The 20,585-nt window shown below is 50.0% G+C and overlaps 1 protein-coding gene across 1 annotated transcript; it reads right to left on the reverse strand.

Annotated features, from left to right (window-relative positions):
• Positions 1-428: 428 nt before the first annotated feature.
• SDC4 (syndecan 4) lies at positions 429-20,280 on the reverse strand. The gene is made up of 5 exons (XM_076351648.1): positions 20,153-20,280; positions 5,749-5,890; positions 4,745-4,797; positions 4,321-4,504; positions 429-3,052 (listed from the first exon to the last, which is right to left on the reverse strand). The coding sequence occupies exons 1-5, from the start codon at positions 20,231-20,233 to the stop codon at positions 2,901-2,903; spliced, it is 612 nt and encodes a 203-aa protein (XP_076207763.1). The 5' UTR covers positions 20,234-20,280; the 3' UTR covers positions 429-2,900.
• Positions 20,281-20,585: the final 305 nt, after the last annotated feature.

Below are 20,585 nucleotides of genomic sequence, written 5' to 3' on the forward strand. Positions count from 1 at the left end.
GTGCTGCTGTCACCAGGGGACATGCACAAGCCCATCTTCTACTTCCTTCTGTCCCTTCTGGCTGCAAGGAGACAGCCCTCTCAAAGCGTCATCAGAAAACCGATCACCAGAGAAAGGATGGACTCACCTCCTCATGCCATGCTGTATCTGCTTTACCTGCCTGGAGGAGCTTCAGTAGCTCCAGAAACGCAGTGGCGCTGGTCCTGGAGGAGTCACTTGTGGGTCAGATACTGAAGACAGCTTGGGACCAGCTGACAAAGCCCCTTTGAGCTGCAGGCCACCGCCAAGCCAGATCCCAGCGTGCCTCCCCCTTCGGTAAACCAAGATGTTACGCAAACATGAGCTCCCTGTTACCCAGCTCCCAAAAGTAATTTCCGATCAGAAACAGTCCAAAAAAGCCAATTTTAGAAAGTACCAGTTTATTTGAGAGAAAAAAAAAAAAATCAGTAACAGTGGAAAATACCCAAGAGCAATTACACAAGAGAATCTAAATATCCCGAGAACCAGACACCGCTCCTGCCTTCCTGGCAGTGCTGTCCATAGGCAGTAAAATCCTCCCTCTCCCCTTCCCAGTCTACAGTGACCTTTGTGCAGTTTTTAGAGCCTCCCAGAGCCCGCAGTTTCCCCAAACACACTTGGACTGGCACCAAGCAAGTGAGTCAACCTGGAGGAGGAGCCTTGGGAAAACTCTTCTTGCACGATGTCTCAATGCATGGCTCCCCTGCGATCTCCACTTCACCCGCCTAGCTCCGAGAAGCAGCTGCCACTGGCTGAAGCTGAATTTCTTTGTTCTAGTGCCTCTACGAATTTGGCCTCAAGCCTACAACAAAGCCTTGGTAAGGAGACTTCAGGGGTCGATGAGATTTCTGATCAGCCTTCGCAACCGTCTGGTTTTGTGCTGCCTACCCAGTTACGCAGTTTAGGGACCCACACTCAGATTTTGTCTTAAACCACACCAGATTCAGAGAGCTGCAGTAGGACACGACTTGCACAAAGTAGTTCTGTAACGCCTTCCTGAAACAGAGGCATCGGACACGCACGTTACGCTTCGCTCTAGGAGCGCTGGGGGAATTGGTCTAACTCTCAGTAGAGGTAGGAGCTATGTACATGATATATTAAGAAAAACCCTCCGCAGGAGGTTCAGAGCTAGCCGTCTATGAAAGCTCTGTGCTTCCAGCTGGGAGTTGCCGCCGAGGCAGACTTTTAGCTACCAAAGCCAGCCTTCCGCAAGAGGCAGGTACTCGGCACAGTGCCGCAGGGGACTCTGCAGCGCAGCCAGCCCCCAAAACAAAGAGTTATTTTCTCTGTACCGCGAGCTTCCAACGCTTGCTTCAAAAAGCAACCCCAGAACACAGATGGGGATCTCCGCTCCAACTCACGAGGATCAAACCTGGCACATCACCGGCTGCAGCCTGCTTCCAGGCACCGCCCGGGACATGGCCACGGAGCCCCAGGGCTCGGGCTGCTCCCAGCTGCCGTCCCCAGCACGAGCCCACTTGTGCTCTAGACGAGGCACTGGACAAACAGCAGTACAAACGAGATCAAGCCTCTTACACACAGCAGGGCTGCTGAAGAATTAACTCCAGCCTTTTCACTCTTAACTGTGTATTTCTCAGTAAAATATATACTATATAGCTCTATAGGACTGATTATAATATTACAGGCTAGAAATACTCTCATCTTTTCCCTACTTCAATCACATGAATCCAATTTTGCATACAGATTAATCCTAGAAGTTATTGCCTTGAATTTATAATTAAAATTCACAGAATAAAGCTTAAATAGTTTTCACAGAGACTCATTATATTAGTGTTTTACATAAAAAGGATAAAAGTTACCAAATGAGAAGAGCAGCCATTTCAGAAACTATAAATAATTCTATTTAAACAAACAAAAAAAAAAATCAAATCCTAAAAAAGTTATGGGGAAACCATAAATATCTTTTACCCTCTACAGTAGCTGCTATAGAACTAGAAGAAACCTGTAACACACTGTAGCTAACTCTGCTTCAGTTCAGAATATGAATCATATAAAACAACATCTCTAGAGAAATGCCCGGCCAAAGGAAACACAAAGGGATTGAAAAAATAAATCTGAGGAAGTTAAAAAAGTAGATTTTTTTTTTTATTATTATTTCAAAACAATTTCTACAAACTTTATATAAACATTAGGCTATTTTCTTTAAAATTTTGTTATAAAAAAATCCTACAAGCAATCCTTAAAAAAAGGTAAGGGACTGAAGGCAAGGAAAGGGTGTTGTCATGGCCAAAGAAAACTGGCTGTCCTGATTTCATGGACGAATGACCCTTGCCTGGGGCCGACAGGAAGAGACAGAAGTCTCCTGGGGAAGACATTCCCATAGGCCCTTTATGGCATCCAGGGATTTTGAGCCCCTATGGGCCTTTTACTCCCTGATAAGGCAACATTATCTGTAGTGTAAGAGATTCATAAATAGTTCTCCACAAAAATGCTTCACATCAACAGCCTGCTGCAAGACATCTATTAGCAAAGTTTATAAAAAAAAGCCATCTTCTATAGAAGCAGCCAATCTGAGCACGGCACACTGGATGCAAACACATGGTGTTTGCTTCCATACAGTCTGTTTTGTGTTTATATACCCTCTATAAAACCAAGCAGAAAATTTGGCATCTTTACTCTTTTTACACTAGCTTTAGGGAAAAAAAAAAAATACACTGAGGTTTTTTTTCAGACTCTTTGTATTTCATTGGGCCCTTGTTAGCTGAGCGGGATGGGAAGGGTCACGTAGGAAGTTTGTTTTTTCTCAAAGTCACTTTGAAATTCAATCCAAAAAGAGCATTTGTTCAGCACATCTCATCTGAGGGCACAGTGTTTCCATACAGTCTGTTTGTCCCTTGATGGGCACAAGGTGCTGCTGCGCTTTAAGCATAGAACTCGTTTGTAGGGGCTTTCTTGTAGATTGGTTTCTTCCCAAGGTCGTAACTGCCTTCGTCCTTTTTCTTCATGCGATAGACTAAGAGGAGGATCAGGAAGACAGCAAACAGGAGGCCCACTGCCCCTCCTGCAATGAGAGCTGGGGAGGGAAAAAAAAGAGCATGGAGTAAGTCTAAACTCCTGGACAACTCCAAACCATCAGCTACCTCTCAAAATCTGCTTCAAGAGTACCAGCCCCCAGAACTGCCTCCAGAGTCAGTGCCGTCCACGTGTCTGTCACCGTATGTGCTGGCGTTTTCAGCGACAGCAGATGTTATTGGAAAAGGACGGAAATGGCTTTCAATCCAACCAGAGAGTAATCACATGTTCCACATTAACCAGTTTGTGTTAATCTTCCAGTTTAGTGCAAGAAAGAAATTTTGACAAAAAGACATCCTCCCTGCGTGGAGACAAAACAAAAAAACCCACCCAAAAAAGCCCCACCACAACCCCCAAACTGTCAACTCCAGGAAAACGGCAGAGCTCCAATTTGAATGCTTTGTTAACTACCTGTGTGAGCACACTCTGGGGACTCTGTATTTCAATGAAACAGCAACATCCCACTACCACCACCACCTCCCTCCAATAAACACCCCAACAACCAAAACCCACAAAAAACCACCAAGATTTTTCTCTCTCCTCACACCAAGGGTGGCCACAAGACTTCACTGAAGCTTATCCTTTGCTGTGACACCTACTCATTGCACTAAATCAGCTTCTTTGTTAGGTGGCTTTGCAATCCACTCTTCCAGTCACTCCTCTGACTGGGAGGATGGCTGCAGATCAGCAAGATGTGCCGAGGTTTGTACTTGGACCATCAGGCCAAGTGCTTTATGAAGTGTGCCTTGAGACAGATCTGTCCCACATGCTGAGGGGAAGCCAGTCGCTTGGTTTTCCTCTAGACAGAGGTACTTCGATTCGTAACAGTTCACTAGGTGTTCAAATCCCTTAGAGGGGTTGTTTGGTTCCTGGCAAGGCTCAGAAAAGGCAGGACTTGGGCAGAGGTTAGAAGGAAACACCTGCATTTGATATGAAAGTCTATGATGTCATTGATTTATGGCTAGATACGCCTCTTGTCGAGGTAGTATCTGGGTGCAGAACAGCTGCCACGTGACTTGTGTGGCGCTTAAGCCAACAGTCAGCTGGCAGGCTCAAAAACAAGCTGTTTACCCCAGCAAGGCAAGCAGGAGGCTCTTCCGCTGTTTTTAAGGACTAGAAGGCAGAAGTGACCCTGCTGCAGGTAGTCACAGAGGTAATGCATCTCACCCCCGTTGTCAGCAGGGAACCGCTCCCCAGAGAAACAGGGAACAATAGAAACCATTTTGATTTACAGTATTAATGATTTATCAGGACAAGGTGGAGTATTACCTGTAAGGACTTCTGTTCTTTCAAAGATGCTGCTGTTGGCTGTGCTTGCCATGGAGACCTTGTTGGACAGGTTCTCTTCGACAGGTACAGCTTTGTCTGGAATGATTTCGTTGTCCATCATTGTGTTTTTCTTTTCATCTTCTATCTTTCTCTCAGTATCTCCAGGGATATAGTTGTCAGACATCTACAGAATATAGACAAACCACACCCATCAGTAAGCAGCACCCAGCCTACCTACAATTGAAAGCAGGAGGGTGTGCAGGGAAAAGAAAGTTTGCTTAGTGCATTACGAGTACACTGTTCCTGCTCATGCAGGTAGATTCATCTCGATGCCATGTCTTGCAGGGGGAAGGGTATTCAGAAAGCTTCACAGACAAACCAGAGTAGCTACGTGTTGCTTAAAACATACAGAGGCAATACCTACCACTGGAGTATCCATGGTGGTGAGATATATGGCATCTTCAGAGTCTGAGTAGTCTGCAGAGGGGGGGGAAAAATAAGTTAAAAAAAAAAAAAATAGAAAAGGACACTAAGTTTTCCTCTCGTTATATGCCATTTTCCCAGAATTCAGACCCTTCCGCAATACCAGCAACTGCAGACAAACCAGGACTGTTCTCCACTGACTACAATTCCCTCTTATCTACTAGTACTTTCGTCATTTAATGGCTTTGATTGTGCAAGACCATGAGGTGTAATCTTAAGACCAACACCTCTTGCATGGGAGGGGTCTTCAGCTGGATCCATTGGCCCCTGCTGCAGATTATCAGGAGTTGCCCTGCAAAGCAGGTCTGCTATAGCTTGCTAAGCTAATGCCAGTGGAGGGCAATGCTCTCAACCACCCATCCCTAAAGGATAGTTCACCAACCCTCTAGTTACCAGATCTGCCCAAACATGTCAGGCACCGATTTCAGCACTTGTTCTTTCCCTTTCAGAGAACAAATGTTCACACAAAGGGGACACGGAGCTACAGAAACTGGTTTGGGCAGGGAGTTTTGCATGTCACAGAGAGTTCACTTGAACACCAGTTAGTCCTTTACCTTGTTTGACCTCAGCTAAGATACTAACTTTAAGCCTTTTAACACTGCCTCAACAATAGATATTATTTTTTTTAATTTTAAGTTTCTCAGAAGTTCTTTGGAGTTCAACAGGCAAGAGATCCAGCCAGTGCAATGCCTTTTCACTTGCAGTAAGACAAGCTTGGCTGGACTCCATCTGTCCTCCCAGAGTGATTCAACATCACGGTACAACCACTTTCACTGTTCTCATCTGTGAGCAACTACGACTCACGTGGCTTTCTCATCTCCACCTGACACTGTAGTTCCCTCTGGAGCTCTGGCTGTGCACTCAGCCCATCACTCATGGGCTGGTGCTGGAAGAAATTTCACAGCATCAACTGAGGGAGATCTATTTCCCCCCTTCCCCACTTACCTCCAGACCCAGATGCCTCATCTATATCTAACCCATCAGAAGTTAAGTGAGGCCTGAATTCACCAATGTCTTCATCATCTGGCAAGTCTCCGGAGGCAGGGTAGTCAAGCCATCTGGCGTCCATGGTCTCGGTTTCTCTCACCTGTAAATGGAGGTGGAGAAGTGTTAAGTATCAGGCAACTCCTCAGAAGTGTTTCACTAAAGGTCAGGAGTTCAGAGCCTGTGCCGAGCACATCACTTCCATCAGAAGCACATTAAATGCTGAACTTTCTCTCCACCAAAAGCATTATCTTCATTAGCCTGGAAATAGCTGAATTCCCCTAGAGTTTCTTAGAACAGAAGTGAAAGCCAGCCTGGGAGGGGAATTTCTTGAGGGCTACAGATTCAGGAGGTTCACTTGAACCCACAGAGAGAAAATAACACAACAGGATCTCGGTCAGGAGTTTGTAGCAAAAGCATTTTGAAAAGCAATACCTTCACAGTTTGTGATAAGGGGGGATTTGGAAGGACTTGCTATTCCCAGAGAAAAAGCCTGGCACCTATAGGTCAGTTTTTTGCATAGCACCGAAGCCTCACGCCAAGGCAATTCGTTGCTTCTTGTATTGAGAACAAACCTATTTTATCACCCAAGGGTTAAAAACTGGTCTGTCAGTTCAGCGGAATTGCAGTGCAATATACTGTGACATTCAAGAGCACTTGCTGTCAATAATGACTTGCCTGAAGGAAGAGCTTCCCCTGCCTCACCTCTTAAAACACACGTAAACAAACAAGCCTGTAAAATCAAGTCCACGATCCTATGGCTCGATGACTACAGTTACAGACACACGTTAGCAAAACGGCAGGAGAGCCTCCCAGAGAATCAGCTGTTTGGCCACAATGGCAATTTACACACAGAGCTCATTTGCGCTTGGACCTTTGAGGAGCCACAAGGCCAAACCTCCTGCCCTCACCAAGGTTATGCAATTTCCCCAGAATTATTTCCCCTCGCCCCACAGCCCTGGGGCCAGCCCTGGTGAGGGTACCGCAGGTATGAGCTCTTGGGTTGCTCAACACCAGCCTACAGATTCCAGCAGCTCCAGATGCTTCCACAGCCATGAAGTCATCGCTGTGATGGGGGACTCGACCCATTCCCCTACGGCGAGAAGCACGACACAGATGGATGGGTTCCATAGCTAGGGGCTAAGCTGTCATCACTTTTTCATGCTGTCCCCACAGAAAGACTGGGAACATGTTCCCTGGGTGTCTCCTAGAACTTGGGCTCCAGTCCTGAAGGTTTAACTACCCAGGAAAGCATTTTTAACACGCTCCACAGTCCTGCACATCTGAGGCCTCTTCTTAATGTACAGGTTTAGCATGAGCTACAGCCTCACAGGGGGTGAAGATCAGAGACTCACAGGGACAGCTAGAGCTGGGTGACACCACCCGAGCCCCAGCGCTTGCTGCTTCATCAGGGCAGCAGCGAGACCCTGAGCAGCTGGGATCAGCCGGGATCAGCCTTCCTGCTCGCCCGGCCAGGTGTGCCCCATCCTACAGCCCAGCGGTGACACCAACTGACAAATCACATCCACTATCGATCTCGCAAGTGAAGGCCAACAATCAGCCACAAGCTATGTGTCAGCTTCCTCTGCCCACGGCCCCAGCCCTGCTTCCAGCCCAGATTTCCCTGCCCATTAGCATACTGGTTTTGCCACAAACAAGGCCTTGTGGTCAGGACAAGATGCTTCTCATTTTGCATAAGGAGCAGTGGCTACTAGATGTGCTTTTCATTAGCTCATTGAGGCATCTTTGGTTTCCCCAGCAACTCTGCTGGAGGATAACAAAATGAACAGCCTAGAGGGCATGAAGTGCTGAGGCCAGCTCTCCTCCTAGACCCCCTGTCTCCACTCTGCCCGAGCCTGGCACTACGTGATGGGAAGGGGGCTGGGGAGGAAGGCCAGCTGGGAAGAAATCCCCTCCCAGCCTGGAACCAGGCATTCCTAACGTTATGGATCACTTGCTCCAAGGCAAATTCATGTCAAGATATGTGAAACCCAGCCAAAGCCAGACCTGCAATGGAAACTGCTGCCAGCATGCAGTAGCTGTTCCCATGAGAGCTTCTGGCCATTTCATCAAGGGGCAGGAAGAGCCCGATTCCTGTCTGCCCGAGCTAGGGCACCAGGGCTGGGGACCACGTTTACCGCAGATCCGTATAACCCAGCTCCCGCGCCAGGGTAGATCAATGTTGGCAAGAGCGCTCCACTGAGCCGCACCCCTGTGCCAACTCACGCCGTACTTCGTTATGAATCACGGCCAGCTAATGTCCTAACGAGGGCAGCTCAAGAAAAACTGCATTTAGGCCACTGAGTAGCTGGACAGCAGGCTGGCCTTATCAGATCAGCCCAGCCGTGAGCAAAGTGGTGGCAGCCAGCCACGGTGATTAGTACATACTGTGGAACGCACCAGGTTTGGCTATCAGAAAACCCTATTTAAATCAGGACAGACAGTGTTTACAAGCCAGAGGACATAACAAGGAAATTACTGACTCACAAGCGTAAATAAGATTATATGGGAGCGTTCCCTGAACTCAACTCTTCATCATCCTCTTGAGCAAGGACAGGGAAGTTCCTGGAAGCTGCGAGAGCTTCTCAAACCGTACAGGAAACTTTTCTTGTGGGCAGTGAGCCTCATTTTACAGATTCATCTGTCAGGAAAGTTAGAGGGCTGCTGGGCACCTCCGTACTTACCCTCCAGGTTTCAAGACATGCTCTCCTAGGAAGCAGGCTCCTCCTGGGAGCTGGGGCATGGGCAGCCCGGGAAGAGTTAACACTGGAGTGCCTTGCTTGCAGGGCAGGTCTGGAGCAGGCACATTCCTCGCATACGCACCTTTGAGAGGGCACACAGGCACTTTCAGAGACTTAAAAGCAAGGGCTGCAGGCTTCCCAAGTGCCACATGAAGAGCGCCCTGGAGAATTGCTTAAAAAGTGCATCCCTTTCCAAGAGGATTCAGTCCTCCCTACAGCTCTGCTACCAAATGAAGAGGCACCACGGAAAGTGCCCGTTGCTTCCTCTCGGCTGGCAGGCTGCAGCCAAGAGGAAAAAGCTAGGAGACTGCCGCAGGACAATGGCCAGCCCTTGCCAAGTCATCTCTCGCCACATTCAGCTTAACACCTTCTGCAACTGCCAGCTGGAGAAGGGCACTGGCGCTGCTCGGAGTCTGCTTTCCACCACCTGTTATCCCAGCACTGGAGTCGGGCCAGGGACTTGCTGGGAGAGTCGGACTGGGCGGCTGCGCAGCCCCACCTCGCCCCGGCAGCCGAAGTCAAGCCCTACTATTAATATGCTCTTCTCTAAGAGAGGTCTGTACAGAAATCAACCTCTTCTGCAGGAGTCTAGTTCCAGGATTTCTTCCTCATGTTAAGCAGCTTTTATCCCCGGTAAGCACCAAGGGGGATTAATCAGCATGCTGGGGAGCAGAAGCTTTTCCTGCCTGCCAGTGGCAAAAAAAAAAAAAAAAAAAAAAAAAAAAGAGTTTATTCCCTGCCAGACAACCAGCACGTCAGGCACGTGAACTATGAGCGTCATTCCTGGAAGAGGTGGGCACAGAGGTCTCATATCCAAGCCTGAGACAGACTGCGCTACTGGATGAAGCCAGACACTGTTTGCTCAGTTCAGGCACAGGAATCGCACCCCTGGCACTCCAGGCAAAGGCTTGCAGCCCTGCTGTGCTCCATCCCTAGCCCACCCCACTCCATTTTGTGCTCCTGGGGCCTTCACTTACAGCCCCAGCATACCACTAGCCTCTTCTCAAAGCAAGAACCTCTATTTATTGAGGCAGCAAGCAAAGTTTCTGTCCAAGGCGTGAATTTCCCCAGCCACTGGCTAGTTCTGGGAAATAACAAACCCAAGCAGCTCACCCACCCCAGCCCACACTTCCTCACCACAGCCTTTGCAAACCCTTTCAGAAAAACCCCAAATGATGTTTGGGGCAGAGACAGAGTTTTCCAGACATGGAATTAGCTTTTACAGCTGGCCCTTGTCTCTGATAAAACACACTAAAGTTCACTGAAAGCCTCTTTGAAGGGTCACAGGCAGCAAGCTGCAAAGGGAGTCAGCCCTGCAGAGGCTCGGGCATCCAAAGCACAGGGAGCTCAAGTTTGTAACTTCGGCATGGAGACCCAGCGCTCGCTCCTGTGTCTCCCTCCCCAGCACTGTGTACACAAGTCGGAGTAAACAGGAGCAAGGTGAAAGTCAACCTTTCCCAGACAAAAGCACATGGAGCTGGGCCAGCCTGGGAGGTGGCAGAAGAGGGGGCAGAGGTGCAGACCTGTTAACTCTTTGTAGCCTGCAGGGACAGATAAATGCAAGTGGCTCCTGGGGCTTTTGTCAGGGGCTCTGTACTAGGGAACAGTTGTACGGATCACCTCACGAGCAGTATTACACAAAAAATCTTTCCCAGACCTGTGCTGTCATGGGCAGATGTCACCTTACATCACCACAATGCACATCTAGATCAGCTTAACAAGAAAGGGCTCCTGGACGACAGGAGCAGCTGCCAGCCACAGAGCCTGGTTATTAAAGATCATTCTTGCAAAGCCACCACCCTGGCCCTCATGCTTTCCTGCATCACGGACCAAAGAGCACTGAATCCAATGGGGCCTTTCCAGTGCAAGGATGCAAAGCTCTGTAAACCACCAAGCCCAAGAGAGGGGATTTCCATACAGTTCACTTCCACTGAGCTCTTGCAGGAGCACACAAACTGGGAAGGTTTTAAAGCTCACGTAAAGCATGCAAAGGAGCAGGGGTTAGGAGCTGAGCTCACCCCGTCGAAGCACGGCAGCCCCCCGAAGCCAGGAAAGCAGAGGAGCCACGCAGCACTGGAAATGGGGTGGCTCAGATCGGTGCAAGTCAACCAAATAGACCTGACCTCCAAGGGAGGGAGGCATACAGCGAGGTAACAGGCAAAGACAGCTCTATCTTCCCATCTTAATAAGCATTAAAAGTAAAGTTATTAGAAGCAACATGAGCTTCTGGCAGAGGCAGCTCCTGCCAGACTAGTAAGGGACTCTATTTCCCCCCCAAACCACACTTTACTCCCTCCCCTCCCTCCATGCTCCAGCTCTGTGTAGGGAAAAAAAATTAAAAACCCCACAAAAGTCACTTTTGTCCAGAGAGCAAAGCAAATATCAATAATTCAATCTAGGTCACACCTAACTCCTTCAACACATCAGCTGCAGTAAAAAAAGAAAAAAATCCACTTGCGCTAACTCCTTGTGCTCGTGCTTGGAGGGTACCACTTTACCTCTCCCTTGTTCCTGGTCAGTCTGTCCCACATAATTTGCTGCACACACGGCCCGCACTGGCCTCTGTGCCAAGGAACAGAAGTTAAACAGCTCCCATCCAGGCACATGTGTGTGTTTAGTTGCATGACAGGCTCACCCTGAGGCTTCCAGACACTGTTAAATACTACTGTGCCTTTGCTCAACACTTTTCAAGCAGTCCTAGAGCAGGACCGCAGGCAGAGTGGCTTTGGGCAAAGCCAGCCTTGCCTGTCTCCTCTCCGACAGCCACTGTAGAGGTACACTCCCATCACAGTGAGCTGCAAAGGTAAATCCATAACAACTCTGAGGACTAAGGGAGACATCAGAGACAGAAGCACAGACCAGGGCTTGCAGGCAGCTCCTGGCTGGCAGCAGGGGATAGCACTGCATCTCCAGTACCCCAGGACCAGTTATTGCATGCTATCTGTGCCTCTTATCAAAGAGGAAAAAAAAAATATATTTAATTTTTTGAATTGTGCTCAGTAATACAGGCAAGGAGCAAGGTCTTGCTTAATAAGCTAGAGCAAGAGCAACATGCAGGCTGACAAATTGTTTGGCTAGTAAAAGCGTCTCTCATTCAAGGTGACTTAAGAGAAGCATCCCCGGTTCCTGTCCAACCAGGTATCCGTCTCCCTGCAGCCACATCATCAACCCTGCGTGCTCGCCCCCAGCAGCCCACGTGCTACGTGGGGGCAGGCGCAGTAACGCATGTCCAGCACTAACACAGCCTCAGCCTGGGTCACTCCCCCACTTGCCCCCGCTCCCCGTGTGATTCTTTAAGCTGTGTCGCCGCAAGCAGCTCTCCTGGGGGCTCACGCGGCAGCAGAGGCATAATCCCCGTGACACTTACACTGTAATCCCGGGCTCTGGAGAGCAACCCGCTGTCACGGGTGCCTCCCCTGCAGCAGGGATGAATCCTCCCAGGCTCTGCTTGCTGCAAATAGGCTTCCCTGCACTTACAAAGTCAAACCTCAGTTACCTTTTAACTCACATGCATTTGCTTACACACAGCCTGCTCTCTTCAGACCACACCGTATGTGTGTGCCTTTCAGGTCATGCAGCAGAAGTAAGCAGGAGGAGGACAGAGAGATTACAAGGGAATGAATTCTTGTTTAACTGCTCTTGCCTGATTATCCACCAAGAGCAAAGCCATAAATACTGAGTCCTTTGCCAGGCAGGCACATGCTGGGATCTGTTTACTGCAACGGTGGCAAAATAGCTGCTCTAAATACTCAGTGCCCACCTCCAGAGACCTACAGAGCCCGCGGGAAGGAGATGACTGCTTCCCCCCTCCAGCTAGAGGAGATAAAGCTCAGCAGGCAGTTGCAGATGGCTGCGTGTCAATCACCTGCCCTGAAGCAAATAAAGATAAGGTTTAGAGGAAAACTGCAGGAGAAGAAAGCAGGAGCTCTCACATGACTCAGGAAGAAAACAACTGCGGCAGAGCCATTTCGCGTCCCTGGAAGGTTCTCCCAGTCACGGGCAGCAATACACACCTAGTTCATAACGAGATTATATTTTTATGGTAGTTACAAACCTGATCATAGGTATTTCATACACTTCACTACCCAGGGCTCAGCTCTGAAGTTGGAGAAATCTATTTAAGGTTAAAAAAAAGGATTCAGTTTTTCCGGCTCACAACTCACTCTGAGTTGCCCTACTCTATACCAGGAAGCTCCTATTGCATCCCTGTCTGTGGAAGAAAAAAAGGATATAAAGGCCCCAGCAAAGCAGCTTTTCCATCAAGGATGATTTCTCACGCTCATACTTCATGCTTGGGATATTTCATATATCATATTTCCCCCTCATGCCAGGGAGAGGCCTGCCCTCGCTGCCCTTTCCTAGAATACAGCGACACCAATATTTCCCTGGACACGCACTCAAGCAGAATTTCCACTTGGCAAGAAACACATGATGTGCGTTTTGGGGACCTTTATGCTACCTCATGCCAGAGCGTTAGCAAAATTAACCCAGGCAGATGCTCAACTTCAAAGGGTGCCTTTCCTAGCTGGCTCACCATACAGCTAATCTCAGTTTGTTTGTACAGTCAAGATTCCCAATGCTGCGCCCTACAAATGCTTCCCCTCCCACAATCCATTTTAATCTAATCAGAAGTAGTAGTCCAAAGATTTAGGCTTAGTCCAGGCGGTTGAGCTCTGCCAGCACAGTTACGCTATTTAGAGTTTTGCTCTGTTGGCAAAGCTACCAGCAAAAACCATAGCAGAGGAAGTTATCGGCACGAAAGCACTTGAGACAGTATCTGTGCCACTCCACTATCAGGCTATACCCGTGTAAGCATTTATACAAACAAACATTTCAACAGCAGGGATTTTCCTAGTTAGCTACAGCAGCAGAGGCTGGGGTTTTTTGTTTTGGTTTTTAATAGAGACATTCCCAGCTTGTGCAGAGGTTGCCTTGGCTTGGGCCCAGAAAGCACTAAACACAGCATGTGCTATTGGGGATAATGCAGCTGTACTTTGGGAAACCTGTCACTCCCGGGAGCACTTTCCTCTCTCGGAGAGTTCTGGACTCCTGGACAGGCTTCCTCCTCTCTCCAAACAGGGGGTGAGCAGCTGGCAGCAGTTTTCCAGCGCTCCCTGACCACGTCTCTGCACCCGCACTGTCAGAGCCAGGAGCAGAGGGACCCCGCTATTGTTTTGGTCATCCCTTCCTTGGCTCTGCAAAGCCTGCGCTCGGCCAGACTAGCAAGTCGTTTAGTAACCAACGCGCAGGACCAGCTCCTCATACTCAGCCTCAGGAAGTTTAGAATTAGCACCAAGAACAGCCCGCGAACAGTCTCCTGCAAGATCCTGGCTCCAGAGTCTACTCCACTGCATGCTGTGGAGTTGCAATAAATATTTATCTCGCTGGGGAAGAGAGTCTTCCAAGCAAAAGCTCCTGACATTAGTAAGGACTATATTTCCATTTGGGGGAGAGTAGAAGTTTGTTTTTAAAGGGGGACACTAGCCCACAAAAGAAGCTTCTGCCTCCCTCCTAGCACCGCGCTGGCCAGGATCCATCCCTCCACCTATGGGTCCCACTCCTCTCCATGCCAGCGTGGCAGCACCCCGTCACGCCAGGCACCCTTCTTCCAGCCACGCTCCCCTCATGCACCGAGATTTCTGGCTACTGTGCCATGCAGGCCACTTCTGTGCAAGTCCAAGGCAGGCACTTTCACAGTCATTAATGCAGGCTAACATTTCGTTTTATTGCTATAGTTTGACTGTAATGGCAGCTAAAGGGCAGGAGGCAGGGTTAGCCTCACAGCAAGGTAAACAGGGCAAGGCCACATCACTTTGTATTCAAGTTTTACAGCAGACAGCAGCACAGTTTTAGCTGAACTGCGGTGGAGACACCTTTTCCCCTTCAGCAGCTCAGGCAGAGCAACATCAGAAGAAAGAAATCCTTCCCACGGCAGGCTTTGCTTTCCCTGACAGAACGTGATTTGTTTAAGCAAGAAGAAACCTTGTTTTTGCTTGACATGACACTAGCTGCTTGGGTAACAGTGCTACAGGTCTCCCAGTCTCCTTCCCGCCCCAAGGAGCGTCTCTCTAAGATTTTAACTAACTGCTTTGATTTTTAAGTTATCCCAATAATTTGTCTAACAGCAGCCTCTTGGCATGTTATAAGCAGAGTCTCAGCCTCAAAGGATTTAAGGATAAAACTGACAAGAATGCGTATTTCCAGCAAAAATAAGACTTTCACAAAAAGTGTATTTTTTAAGTCAGCCAGCCTTCAGAAATTGAGGGACGCAGCTACATCTTGCGTGTTTTCCCCTCCTACGCTGACATTTTCTCCAGATTCAGGATTAAGTATTTAACCCCCTCTTTTGACACTTTCCGCTCCTTTAGCTTGCTTTGAAACGCTCCCAGTCATTTCAGATAATACTACTGCCTTCCTCTCTCCCCCATGCAACTCTTGTTTCCCACTGTATCTGTCTGAAAACGCAGCAACCACAGAGCTGCCAGAGCAAGTTACTGGCTACTCAAGGCAAGGCCATTTTCTGATCTCACTTTGCCAACACCAACTCAGCTACTGGCAGCAGTCATACGTCAGAGCCCGATAGCTTTTTTGCCCACCATAGCCATAACCCGAGGCAGATGAGACAAGAGGCAGCAGTGAAGGTGCTGGGTGCCGAGGGCAGCGCAGACCGTCTGCCAAGCAGCACTAGTTTTGCTTTGTCACCCCTTTTCTTCCCCCATAAGAAGAGATCCACCTCTGTGCTGCAGCACCTCGGAAGTCTGAGTCATTGCTTTGGGTAAGGGGCCAGGGCCATTACTCAGAGGGTGACAGCAGAGTCTCCAGGAGCTGCAGGGCCAGGCAAGTGCCAGAAACCCTGAGCCAGAGCATGGCTGACAGCGATACACAGCAAAGCTCATCAGAGGCAGAGCATTTACTGGACAACTATTCAGACACACACTTAAAGACACACACACACACAAAAAAAGTGGATGTCTGAACTAATCTAGAAATGCAGCCCTAACAGCTCATTAACGTAGGAACTTTTATAGCCCCTTGGAGCAGTAGATTATTACAAGCTAAACTCTTTAACTAGGCTGCCCTGCCTACTCAGAGCCACCAAGCCCAGTCTCATCACAAGAGTCTCATTCTAGTGCAAATAATTTGAATCCTTAATCTACAGCGTTTGCATTCCACCGAGTCTCAAACAGCCACACATGCTCCACAACAGCAGCCTGGAGGTCAGGCGTGCACAGGGTTTGTCCCCACCGGTTTTGTAGTGTTTCAACTACATTAGCTTCTAGTTTGAGGCTGCAAAAGCAGCACAACCCTACTGTTGTTACAGGGCATAAAGGAACAAGCTGTACTGAGTGGAGGAGAAGAATGCAGCTGTGAGGATCTAAGAGCAGGCTGAAGAGGATAAATGTTAACTCAAGAGCAAGGAAGTGTTTTGAAAGCTGGACACTCCGTTTTGTCTAACTGAAGTGATAGCTGGGGAGCTCTGTGGGATCAGCGAGCCACAATAACTTAATCAAGTAATCTTACAAGTCAACTTAAATCACTTACATTGTGGTTCTACGGTCTGCAGTTATCATGCTTCCCTTGTTGGTACAGTCACCACCACCGAATTAAAAAAAAAAAAGTTGGTTTTAAAGACAAAGCCCATCAATCCATCCATTTGAGGGAGAACAACTTAACACACACAAAATGCAACACAACCTGGTGTTAATGTACAGCCAGCCAACTGGATTCAAGCAGACAGCACATTTTCAACAGAGCATTTACCAGCACCAGGAGTCGGAGGGAAGGGAAAAGTAGCTGCAGGAGTTGTGCTGAAGTCTGCATGCCAAGCAGCCAGCCAGGTTCCCTCCTCTCCATCGTCACTCTGAAAGCCAAGTTAGCAGCTTCCAGCTTCATGGTGGAAGTGGGACACAAGTGTATCAAGAAGGCAGTAAGCCACCACAAGAAAACCACAGCAAGATCACATTAGGCTCCACTTCAGGCATTTTGAGAAGAGCAGCAAATGGCCTCCCCACCCCAACCATTCAGACAGCTCAAGGCAATAGTAAAGCCATTAACAGAGGCTTGGATGGGAGGGGAGAGGGGAAGACATAGGAAAACACATTTTCACGGCTGTTGGACTGGATATAGGCCTTTACAGGACCTCGAAGTGCCAAGGCCTTGGGAGACAACAGCAGGAGGGGCAGGAAAGAGAGCAATCACGTTGGCTAACAGCCTCAACCTTCTAGAGTGAATGAGTCTCTGGTACCGCCGGTCTGAAAAGTACCAAGTTCAGCCCCAATTTGCCTCTTGCGTAAGCTGTTTGGAAAACTGAACCACAAGAAAGTGCTCTCCAGCGTGGGAGCTGGCAGGCACTTAGGACAGATGAGAACTGGGCAGCAGCACTGTTTCCCTGACTGTGCCCTAAGCACCGCAGGGGTGACTGCTCCCACCCACGTGGGTACTTCCACATCTAGTATGGACAAGGTGCTGGGCTGCAGAGGGACCGTGCCCCCCTGAACTCCCACCCCATGAGTTGTGCATGCAGTTTGACAAGGTACGAGGTGCTAGAGAGGCTGCTTCTTTCTACATGTTACAGGCTTTTCATCCCGACAGCCACCTCTAGGTTCGGCTACCAGAGGTCACAGGCTCCTTCCCTTCAGGACTAAGGGACATTGCCTTAGACACTGTAATTTTGCTGCTCTGTGTTTTAGGAAGGCTGAAGCAAAGCAAGGATTTGCTCTACATGTTCAGCTGCCCCATGAGTTTGCCAAGTCAGAAGGCAAAATAAAGTAAAACGTGCAGATAGCAATGTCTTGATTTGATTGGGAGGGACAGATGAGAAACTGGGCAAAGAGCAGAAAGAACAGGCCTCGGGGATCAATGGCAGCAGGACAAGCCAAACCGGTTTTAACATTAATAATGCTGCACTACTTTCCAAACACAGCTATCATCAACAAGACACCAGCTTTGCCAATCAGGAGGCCTCCAAGCATGATTGCTTTAAACCAGCAAACAGAGCTCACAAACAGCACCAAGCCTGCCCCCCTCCCCCTGAGCAATCCTCTGCCAGCACCTTCTGCGTTGGATTTCTGCTTGTCTACACTGCTGGGGATGCACAAACACCGTGTGGTGCCGCACGGAGGCTTTTTCTTACTTCAAGCAGAAAAGTAGGACTGCTTCAACAAGCTTGCAGCCCATTAGCACTGCTATGGCCCTGCTGCGCTCAGAGCCCTCTTGCAGCTCAAACACAGAAGCAGCCCAAGCCTGCAGCAGGCAGACGCCTCTGCTGCAGGGGAATATCCCTTGCTTCCTTCCTGTGCTGCCAGGGGCACTTTTAGATGCTAAAAGCACAGGCAGAGCTCAAGGATGCTACTCTGCCCAAGCAAGGCAGGCCAAGTCCTTTGTCAACACCACTGATCCCATGTCTTGGCTGCACTGGTGGCTTTCTGCCCATCCCCAGCTGCAGGCCCCTAAAGCATCTTCTGCAGGAACCCCATCCTCCCACAGCACAAGCAGAGGGGAGGACCTGGCCCGTGCAGCCTTTGCTTTCTAAAGCACTCCACCAGAGAGGGTCGGGGACTGCCGGAAGACGTCAGGCTTCAGCTCGAACCTCCCCCCACCCCAGGGGAACAAGACCATGTTCTCACTCAAAGCTGCTGAGCTGTTGTAACACAACCCACCCACAGCCTAAGCACCAACGTCACACTTCAGCACTTTAGTAATATTCCCCACCCTCTTACACATCCAAGATTGCTTCACGTGGAGAAATCCCATCTACACCAGAAAGCCACGCAAGGGGAAAGGAGCCAAGGCATTTTTGTTTGTACAGGCTTGGGGAAATATTCAAGCGCCGAATCACTCTCAAAAGCCATGCTCTTACATAAGCACAAGAAATACAATCCCTGTCTTGTTAAGAAACAGCTACCTGTCTTCACCCTGCCCACACAGAAAAACTAAGAGCCACATGCTGTGCAGCCCTGCACGTTTTGGCAGTGCTACTAAAACAAACAGAAAAAAAATGGGATGAGCACCAGCAGAACTCTCCCAAACAGTGTGTCATCGTGGTCTCCTCCCCAGCAGGCTGTAACCCAAACAATTTGTTTGGATAAGGCTTTATAGTAGGCCAGTGTTACTTCTCCAGTATACACTCCATCTTAAGCAGCATAAAAGATACAGGCAAATACTCTGTACAAGTTCTATATAAGGATTTACAGAATACATCCGTGCAAAATTTGTTGTCTTTGCAGAAATCCAATGCTTGCAGACCACTCAATTCCCCAGGGACACCAAGTTGCATTTCATACCAAACATGGTCAATGCAACTTCCAGATGCTGTCTGCCCCAAAGGTTTGCCCTACTAGTTTGGGCCAGTTCTCAAACGAGCGATTCACGTGCTTAATAGCAGGGATAAAGACACCAGATTAAAGTGGATTTGGGCTGGCTGGTCTTAGCAGAGAGTAGCTGACAATTACTACAGATGCTTTCTGTGGGAGTTTCCTACTCCACGGCCAGCACCCCCCCACACCCCTGCATCCCCATTAGAGAGCAACCGAGCAGCAGAGCCTTATCAGTTCTGATCTGCCCACCCAGCCTCCAGTCCAGAACGAAGCAATGTAGATGATTAAACCTAGTTTTGAGAACCCCTGATCTCCTGCAGTTACCTTAATCTCCACAGCTCTTTCAGACTAGCAGAGGAATCTGCCCCGACTGCACTATCAGCAAGACGGACACACACACAAACAAACAAACAGCAGGGAAGGCAGAATCCCGAAGTCTCTGCTTCACCACAAAGCTCCCACGTGTACCCGGCTTGAAGCATCCAAACTGTTTCACCTCATTCTATATTTAAGAAACCCTTAAACCCTCCATGGTAATGCATCGTTTTTCACTCCCATGTGGAAGTGAGGAAGGTTTGATACACATAGAAAGACACCAGGTACCGGCACAACCAAAGTCAGGTAAGACTGGAAAGCCTACCCAGGCGCTGTAATGCATTGCACGTATCTAAGCCATCGCACATTCACAATAAAAGAGGGATTAAAGGACTTAAATCCATGACCAGCAGTTGGAGATCAAAGCTGTAATGGAGAGCAGTTCATTTCTATCACGCACCCTTGCACCCTGTACTGCTCTAATTCCACCGGGCCTGATTACAGAAAAGCATGACGAGGCTCACCAGTGCACGGGGGGGAGAAAGGGCTATGTGAGGAGCGGCACAGCCGCCGGGGCAGCTAGCGACAGGGCAAGAGGTCTTACACGGGGCACGACTGGGCCAGGAGAACGCCGCTTTGGCATCAAACGGGGGAAGCAGCCTGCGAGCCAGGAAGGAGGCAGGGGAACCGGAGGAAGAAATGGGAACTGCCCTATTCCGTTAACCCACTTTGCCCCCCTCCCTTCCCCGGAGAAGGGCAAACGGTGGGGGCAGAGCCCCGGGCGGGCAGCGGTGGCATAGCTCTCAGGCTACTGGCGAGCGGGACCCGCCGCAAGCGCAGCCCCGGCCGAGAGCCGCGCCGAGACCCACGGCCCGGCGCGGCGGGGAGCAGCCGTGTCACCCGCCCCCCGGCACCGGGAGCACCCTTCCCTACCGGGGCGCACAGGCGGGGGGGGGAAAACCCTCTCCTCTCCCACGGCCCGGCGGGACTCACCGACTCGGCGGCGGCGACTTGCAGGAGGAGGCCGAGCAGCAGGGCGGCGCGGAGCACCGGCGGGACGCGGGGCAGCGGCATGGCTGGGCTGTGCGAGGCGGAGCCGACCGAAACCGTCCGGCGGATGGCGGAACGGGCTCTGGCCGCCCCCCGCCGCCGCCGCGGCGCTTATAGGGACGGCGCGGCCCCCGCGGGGGCGGAGCGCCGCTGCCGCCCGCCCCGCCGGGAATGCCCGCCGCCCCCGTCCCGCATCCCCGGCACCGCGGCGGGATGCCGAGGGGGCTGCGAGCTGCCCCGCACCCGCATTCCCGGCCGGGCGGCGCCGGCCTGGCTGCGGGAGCCCGGGCACCGGGCGGCTCGGCTAGCGGAGGAGGGCGGCCGGTCCAGGGACCCGGGGACACTGTCAGGTTGACTTCTGAAGCACTTCAGCCCT

This window comes from Aptenodytes patagonicus, chromosome 14 (assembly GCF_965638725.1).
Source record: "Aptenodytes patagonicus chromosome 14, bAptPat1.pri.cur, whole genome shotgun sequence".
Classification (NCBI taxonomy): domain Eukaryota; kingdom Metazoa; phylum Chordata; class Aves; order Sphenisciformes; family Spheniscidae; genus Aptenodytes; species Aptenodytes patagonicus.

Bases quoted from the DNA above. Each gene is read 5' to 3' on its own strand.
- SDC4 (XM_076351648.1), bottom strand. From the start codon at position 20,233: ATGCCGCTGCCCCGCGTCCCGCCGGTGCTCCGCGCCGCCCTGCTGCTC. The intron at 4,505-4,744 runs GTAGGTATTGCC...TATATTCTGTAG, and splicing joins CCACCATGGATACTCCAGTG to ATGTCTGACAACTATATCCC. The intron at 3,053-4,320 runs GTAATACTCCAC...TTCCCTCCCCAG, and splicing joins AAGAACAGAAGTCCTTACAG to CTCTCATTGCAGGAGGGGCA.